We start from the raw sequence: 7,873 nt of genomic DNA on the forward strand, positions 1-7,873 counted from the left end.
CAGCTGATTCTCCCTCGAGAATGTTGAAGCATGATTTAATGGACATGCTTGCAATGTTAAAATGATTCCAAAGGGTAGATAGAAACTTTTCCTTTGGACGGAGTGACCAGAAGAAGGGCATAACCTTAACTGTTGTTGGATCTCCCTCCCTAACAGTGTTGTAGATGTGCCGACATCAAAATGGACTACAGTGGTTCAAGAAGGCAATCTCTACCACATTTCTAAAGATACAAATGCTGACCTAGCCAGCATTTGCCATATTCTAATAATAACTAAATATATTGTATAAATCACTGTCTTAAAGGATTGAATGTTGCTATGGGATTGACTTGAGAGGCTGATACTTCATGATACTATGCTCATAGGAGCCCAGGTGTATTTAAACAGCTTCAGTGACCTTACATGGTGAAAATGTCATGTACATTGATTGCTTGAAGAGTAGGGAAGATGCTAATCATGGCAGGTGGACAATACCTCCTTGAAAGGCCACAGGTAGAAAGGCCATTCGCAGGAATATACAATATCTCTCCCAGTCTTATTCAAGGCCAGCGACATGTTCTTGTAACCTGTAAAGTCAGACAAATCATCGGGTTAATTTTTTCAATTACAATATAGCTGAACTTCTATATTAAATCCATTTATGCAGCCAATATCTCCAAACCACTGACAGAGTTCCAGAAAAAACCTCAATGACAGAGCAACTAAAGAATTCCAATGATTTACAAGCTGACTGAAGAAATTTCTCTTCAGCTCTGTCTGAAATGACTGACGAGTCCTGACACTACTAACCCAGATTCCAGACTCTCCAGCCAGGGAAAACATCATCTCAGACTTTACTCTTCCAAGTCTCTTCAGAATTTTTTGATATTTCTTCTTCTAAACTGCCTTGAATATCAGTCCAGCTTACTCAGCAAAACAACAACCTCCTCATCTGGGATCAATCTGGTGAAATTCTGCTAAATGTTTCCAATGCAAGTCTATCCCTTAATGATGGAGACCAAAGTTGCACATGGTATCCAGGTGTGATCGCACCAAACCCCTGTATAATCGTGGCAAGACTTTATTCTTGTACTCCAATCCCGTCGAAATAAAGACTGACACCATTTACTTCTAACTGCTTCTTGCATCTACAGTGCAACTTGATGTAAAAGGACACCCAAATCTTTCACATTGTCAACATTTATTGGTCTTATTGGTTTTTATAAAATATTTTGCTTTATCATTGTTAGTTCAAAGCAGACAATGTCACACTTCCCCATTTTATGCACACTTTACCCAATCACTTAGCATGTCTGCATCTCTCTGCATCCTCCCCTGTTTAATTTTCCACAGTTTTGTACCAGAGCAAAACTAGAAAATACTACTTAGTCCATATGTAGATTGTAAATAGCTGAGGGCCAGACTGATTTTTATAATACATGCCTAATTACAGCACACCAGTGTATAGATGATCTGTTTATGGAAATAGTTTTCTGTTCATTAATCAATTCTTAACCTGTGCTGGTATATCACTGTTGATTCCACAAACTCTAATATTGTGGAACAAACCCCTGTGGTACCTAATCAAGTAAATTCTGAAACTCCAGACAAATCACATGCAATATCTCCCCCATAGTTCTCTGTTTTTGCTCCATTCTCTGTTGAATATTCATTCACAAAAAAAAAATGCCCCTTGCTTTCTCCATGCCCTATGCAGATAGGACTAGGTGAATCAGTAAGCATTCATTCAAAACCTCCAAGTTTTCAGACGCTTCTCGACCCAAAACGTCAACTTTCTTCCTCCTCTGATGCTGTCTAGCCTGCTGTGTTCCTCCAGCTCCACACTGTATTGTCTCTGACTTCAGCATCTGCAGTTCTTGCTATCTCAAGGTTTTCTATTTCTTTCTGCTTCATGTTTTCTCCCTTCCTCACCTGTAGGACTAAAAATGAACAGAAGGCATATTTGTGTAGTACCTTTCAGCACGGCAGATAGGAAGATCTGGCCTTTCAGCCCCTTAAATCTGCTCTACCATTTAATACAATCATTGCTGATTGAAGTCTTCCTTCAATGCCTTTTACCCACCCCCACCTTGTAACCCTTTAAGCCATTAGCAATTAAAAATCTATCAATCAATCTCTACTTTAAACATACTCAAAAGACATAGCTACCCCTCTGAGGTAGAGAGAGAATTTCAAAGATTCACCACCCTTGAGTGAAAATAAATTCTTTTCATCTTGGTCCTAAGTCGCATCCTTGTTATTTTTAAATTGTGACCCATGGTTTTAGACTTCCCAATCAGGGAAATCATCTTACTTGCATATGCCCTCTTAACCCTTTTAAGTATTTTGAATGTTTCAATGAGATAACCTCTCATTCTTTGAAACTCTAGAGAATACAGGTCCAGTTTACCCAAACTCTCTTCGTAGGACAGAAACTTGAAAGTAGTGATGAATGGCTAGTCAGCATGCTGGAAGAAATAACACCATGGGATTCCCCAGAAGTTGATCTTAACATTACCGCTCTTTTCTACATACATTATTTTGGCATAATTTCAAAGTTTGCAAATGGCATAAAGCTCAAAAGTAGTAAAAAGAGTTAGGAGAATGGGTGCAAACCTCAGGAGGAGACAGATGAAATGGACCAACACGTGGCAGATGAAATTAGAAGCAGAGAAATGTGTAGTGATATATTTTTAGGGAGGCAATGTAAACTAAACAATATTAAATAGGGTTAAGATGTAGATCAGGTATGATCCAAACGAATGGCGTAATTGTTTCAAGGAGGCTGAATGGTCTCTTCCTGTTACTGAAAGGAATATGGGGAGTAAAATAGCTTAGCAATGAGGTCTTTGGAAGATCTGTTCGAGGAGAGAGATTTCTATTTATTCAGAAGTTCAAAAGACAGAAGAGTTCTAAGGTTTAAATCAGGAGGTCCCAATACTTCAGTTAGGCTCTACATCAAATGTAATTGCACAATATTTGAGCTCCTGGTATTGTGGTAATGCATTAACATGGATTTAGGATTGGTTAACACAAAAAAGTTTTGGTCCCTGTATTTAAACAAGGGCACACTGGCAGAAGAAGGAAGGCTTAACCTGGTCCTGTAATGTTGAATAAAGACTTCACTGACGTCGCTCACCCTCAATCATGACGTCCAAATTGATGAAGTTGCAACCATCAAACTTCAGGAGGTCCACTCCCCAGTCAGCAAAGGTCTGAGCATCCAGTTCATAGTAGCCATAACTGCCTGGGTACCCTGCACAAGTGTTGGTCCCCACATCCTGATAGATGCCGAACTTCAGGCCTTTAGAATGGATCTGCACCAGGACGGGGCAGACAAAACAAATCAATGTGATGATCTACAGGCTTACATAAAGATGGTAGAGAATTACAGAGAATTTATACAGAGTCATTGAGTCATGCAGCATGGAAACAGTCAAACCAGTCCATGCCGAACATAATCCCAAACTAAACTAGTCCCTCCTGCCTGCTCCTGGCCCACATCCCTCCAAACCCTTCCTATTCATGTATCTAGCCAAATGTCTTTTAAATGATGTAATTGTACCCGCATCCACCACTTCTTCAGAAGTTCACGCCCCACGCGAACCACCCTCTGTGTAAAAAATTCACCTCTCGTGTCTTTTTAAATCTTTCTCCTCTCACCTTAAAAATGTGTCCCCATCCTAGGGAAAAGACAACTGCCATTAACTCTGTCTATACCCCTCATTATTTATAAACTTCTATCAGGTCGCTTCTCAACCTCCTACACTCCAGTGAAAAAAGTCCCAGCCTATCCAGCATTTCTTTACATTCCCTGCTTCTCTCTCTCACACAGACACACATGTGCAAAGGCCGTACTCACGTAGTCTGCGAGTTTCTTCATCCCGCTTGGAAACCGTTCGGGATTGGGCTGCAGGCGGTGGTTGGCATCCCGTGTGCTCGCGAGCCAACAGTCATCAACACAAACATAATTATAGCCAACATCCTTCCAGCCTTCTGCTGCCATGATGTCAGCCATCTGCATGTAGAGCTTCTCACTGCACAGAAAGAGAGGGGAACTGCGGTTTCTTCAAAGGCCCTAACAGATAGATTACCCCTACAAAGTGTGTGACATAGGCTTGGCTGAGACACCACTGAAACAATGAGGAATCGCCATTGCACCATAGGTTTCACCTTTGAGCTGGAATATGAAACATGGTACCTGTGTCCTCTCACATGGATGTGGGGTATTTTATGGTTCCGTTTGAAAAGAAGCGAAGTTTCTCCCCTATGTCCTAGCCTGTTCCAACCATCATCACAAACACAGATTATCTAGGCACTTGTTACATCAGATGAGTGGGTCAGAACTGCTGAGAAGGCAGCCTCACTTTCGAGGCCCCAAGAACATCTCCAACCTTCCCATGGTCTCCATGCTCCCTTTCCCCCCACTGCTGTTGCCATTTAGACCTCCAGTGGAGCAAATCTTTTGTTTCTTTTGGCCTTACCACCATCCGTATTTGCTTTCAAACATCACCTCTAATCATTCAATTGTTCCCTATGAGAGAGCATCCTACAGATTCTGACCATCCCTTCCTCTGTCATATTGGGTTCTGGGTGGTCAGGATAGAATAGGAGAGATGATAATACATTCCAATCCCAGTGGTGCCCAACGGCTATGGAAGGTTTGAGGCATACCGGTAAACACCACCTACTCCCTCCCCGAGGCTGAGTTTTGGAGCTGGTCTAATTATCTATGGTAGCGGATAGATCACTGGTGAGTCTTAACAAGAGGCATTCATCTTAGATAAGATGCGTGGCATGATATTAATAAGTGAAAAACTACATTGACTTGTAGCCACAATTACATCAGATAAGGAACCCAAGATAACAAATCTTTCTTGATCGAGAATGCGCAATTCCTCTCCCTCTGCCCCTTCACCCAAGACTGTGTGACATCAGATTGTTTGGAGTTAACAGAAAACATTATCCCTTTCAGAATCACTATTTAAGGCAACACCCATCCCACACATTTTTGCTGGCTGAGGGTGCAAAGAGGATTTAAAAAGAAACAAAAAAAAAAGACTTGCAATTACAAAGCGTCTTTTGCTAGTCCAGAGCATCTCAAGGTGCTGCACAGGAATTGGAGATACTGGACACTGTAAGTTAAATGATTTAAGTTGTTGAAATCATTGAAGCAGACACAGTGCTTCACACAAACTTCCCACTAACTTATTTCATCCTATCAGCATTACTTTGTATTCTTTTCCACTTCATACTTCATGGTACAGTTATAGTTCAAAAAAAAGAACAGCCACATGGCCTGTCCAGTTCATATTTGCTCACTGCAAGAACAGGCCCAGAAATCCCATTCTGAGTCATTTCCAGTGCCCCAAAGCTCTCTACAGCTGCTTCTTCAACTTCCTTTTGAAAGCCATGATTACATCCCTCTCCACTACACTCTCAGGCAGTGTATTCCAGATCCCAATCACCTACGTATTGAAGGTTTCTCATGTCCCTTGGTCTGTCTCTCTCCCTTTCAGAGCTGCTGTAGGTGAGCTCCCCCAGATTTGTCAGCTCCCTCTCTCTCTGACCTGCTCCAGCTGAGCTCCCCCAGATATCTCTCTCTCTCTCTCTATCCACTCCCCCATCTCTCTCTGACCTGCTCCAGGTGAACTCCCCCTGATGTGTCTCTGTCTCTGTCTCTCTCTCTCTCCTCGACTCTCCCTGACCTGCCACAGGTGAGCTCCCCTGGACCTGTCTCTCTCTCTCTCTCTCTCTGACCTGCCCCAGGTGAGCATTCCCAGATCTATCTGTCTCTCTCTCGCTCTGACCTGCCAAAGGTGAGGTCCCCCGGATCTGTCTCTCTCTCTCTCTCCCTGACCTGCCCCAGGTGAGCTCCACCAGATCTACCTCTGTCTCTGTCTCTATCTCACTCGCTCTCTCTCCCTGACTTGCCCAGGTGAGCTCCCCCCGATCTGTCTCTCCCTACCTGCCCCAGGTGAGCTCCCCCAGGACCTGTCTCTCCTTTTGTGTATCTGCCATTACCTGATACAGTTGTGTGGATCCTCCTGGCAGTCGACATTGCAGAGGAACCTCTCCCAGTGGAGCCAGCCCATGATGGGGCTGATGGCGAGGCCATTGTCAAGGCTGGAGGCGCCTGTGGCCAGGCTGAGCACGGCGATCAGCAGCGGGAGCAGGAGCACACTTAGCCGGGCCATCCTCCATCTCCCTCCCTCTGGGATTGAACACCCCGCCGTCTTCCGCATCGCTTACCGTGCAACCGAGCTTGACCATAGAGCACCAATCACAGCCCACCCCTACCACCGGCCAGCCAATCCGAGCACGCCCTGGGTGAAAGGTCCGCTAGCAGGTTCGGTTGCGTTTGTGTTTCCGTGACTTCCTTGAAGTGAGAAGAGTTGGGCACTCTCGAGAGAGAGAGAGAGAGGGGGACAATTCTCAGTGAGAGAGAAAGGGGCAATTCCTAGAGTGAGTGAATCCTAGACAGAGTGTGAGAGGGCATTTCCCAGAGAAAGGGTTAGAGGAATATTTCAGCACAGTCTGGAGGGATAGTCATTATCTTCAGGAGAGAGAGAATTGATACCTTCAGCCCCACGTTAACCTGTGTTGACTGTTACTTGTCTTCCAACACATGCCAACATGCCATTCAACGCCACCTTCTGAAGAAAATAGGGGATGGGTAATAAATGCCAGCTTTGCCAGGAGCTCCTGAGTGATCCAAGAGAATGAAAGTGTCTATCTTTATCTTGAGATAGCAAGAATTGCATATGCTGGAGTCAGAGATAACAAAGTGTGGAGCTAAGGGAACACAGCAGGCTAGGCAGCATTAGATGAATAGGACAGCTGACGTTTCCGCTCAGAACCCTTCTTCAGAAATGGAGAGGAAAGAGCTCAGAAATAAATAGACAGAGGAGGGGTGGGGCTGGGGAAGGTAGGTGGGATGGTGATAGGTGAGTGCAGGTAGTGAGTGGTGAGGATTAGTAAGTGAGGTGGGAGACAAGATGAACAGGTTGTGTCAGGTCGAGGAGGCGGGGATGAGAGGAGGATTGGTCACGGGATGAGGCTGGGGTGGGGAGGTTTTGAAACTGGTAAAATCCACATTTAAGCCATTGGGTTGTAGGCTCCCAAGGTGGAATATGAGGTGCAGTTCCTCCAGTTTGCGGGTGGCATCATTGTGACACTGGAAGAGGCCCAGGGTGGACATGCCACCCAGGGAGTGGGAGTGGGAGGGGGAGTTAAAATGTTTTGCTACTGGAAGGTGTTGTTGTTTGTTACGTACAGAGCTCAGATGCTCTACAAAATGGTCTCCGAGTCTCTACTTGGTCTCACCAGTGTAGAGGAGGCCCCATCAGGTGCAGCAAATGCAGTAGACCAAGTTGACGGATGTGCAGGTGAACTCATGGGCCTCTCTTTATCTTTCTTTGATAACATTTCACTTTACCATTAATTCTCACTCACGTGGCAAGGATTCATGACTACCTGTTGTGGGTATGATCTTAGCCATTAATCAGTCTGCATAAGGTGAGTTTGGAACAAGAAAAGCACAGTAGTCTCACTTTGTTCAGGATCAAACTGTCCCTCAGAAGAGATGTAAAGCCAAGGCCCTGTGTTCTCAGCTGGGTTGGAAAGATCACACAATACAATCTGATGTGCAATGTGAGGTGGTCTTATATATTATTGCTGTTTATGAGGTCTGACTGTGCACAGGGTAGCTGTAGGCAAGTTGAGAATAGACTTTGGAAAGTTTTCTGTGAAAACTGGACTGAAATTCTCAAACTCCCATGCTGTGATTTGAATAAAGTGCAGGCCTGGATGAACACAGCAGGCCAAGCAGCATCATAGGAGCAGAGAGGCTGATGTTTCGGGCCTAGACCCTTCATCAGAAAAACTATTACAT

General features: G+C 44.4%; 1 protein-coding gene across 1 annotated transcript; it reads right to left on the bottom strand.

Moving 5' to 3' along the window:
• Positions 1–432: 432 nt before the first annotated feature.
• On the bottom strand, positions 433–6,242 carry LOC109910688 (alpha-galactosidase A-like). The gene is made up of 4 exons (XM_020509918.2): positions 6,004–6,242; positions 3,842–4,016; positions 3,119–3,296; positions 433–566 (listed from the first exon to the last, which is right to left on the bottom strand). The coding sequence occupies exons 1-4, from the start codon at positions 6,222–6,224 to the stop codon at positions 451–453; spliced, it is 690 nt and encodes a 229-aa protein (XP_020365507.2). The 5' UTR covers positions 6,225–6,242; the 3' UTR covers positions 433–450.
• Positions 6,243–7,873: the final 1,631 nt, after the last annotated feature.

The sequence above is a fragment of the Rhincodon typus genome, unplaced genomic scaffold (assembly GCF_021869965.1).
Source record: "Rhincodon typus isolate 14 unplaced genomic scaffold, sRhiTyp1.1 hic_rhity00009657, whole genome shotgun sequence".
Taxonomy (NCBI): Eukaryota; Metazoa; Chordata; class Chondrichthyes; order Orectolobiformes; family Rhincodontidae; genus Rhincodon; species Rhincodon typus.

Bases quoted from the DNA above. Each gene is read 5' to 3' on its own strand.
- LOC109910688 (XM_020509918.2), bottom strand. From the start codon at position 6,224: ATGCGGAAGACGGCGGGGTGTTCAATCCCAGAGGGAGGGAGATGGAGG. The intron at 3,297-3,841 runs GTGAGTACGGCC...GTCCTGGTGCAG, and splicing joins TGAAGAAACTCGCAGACTAC to ATCCATTCTAAAGGCCTGAA. The intron at 567-3,118 runs GTGAGCGACGTC...CTGACTTTACAG, and splicing joins TTTGGACGTCATGATTGAGG to GTTACAAGAACATGTCGCTG.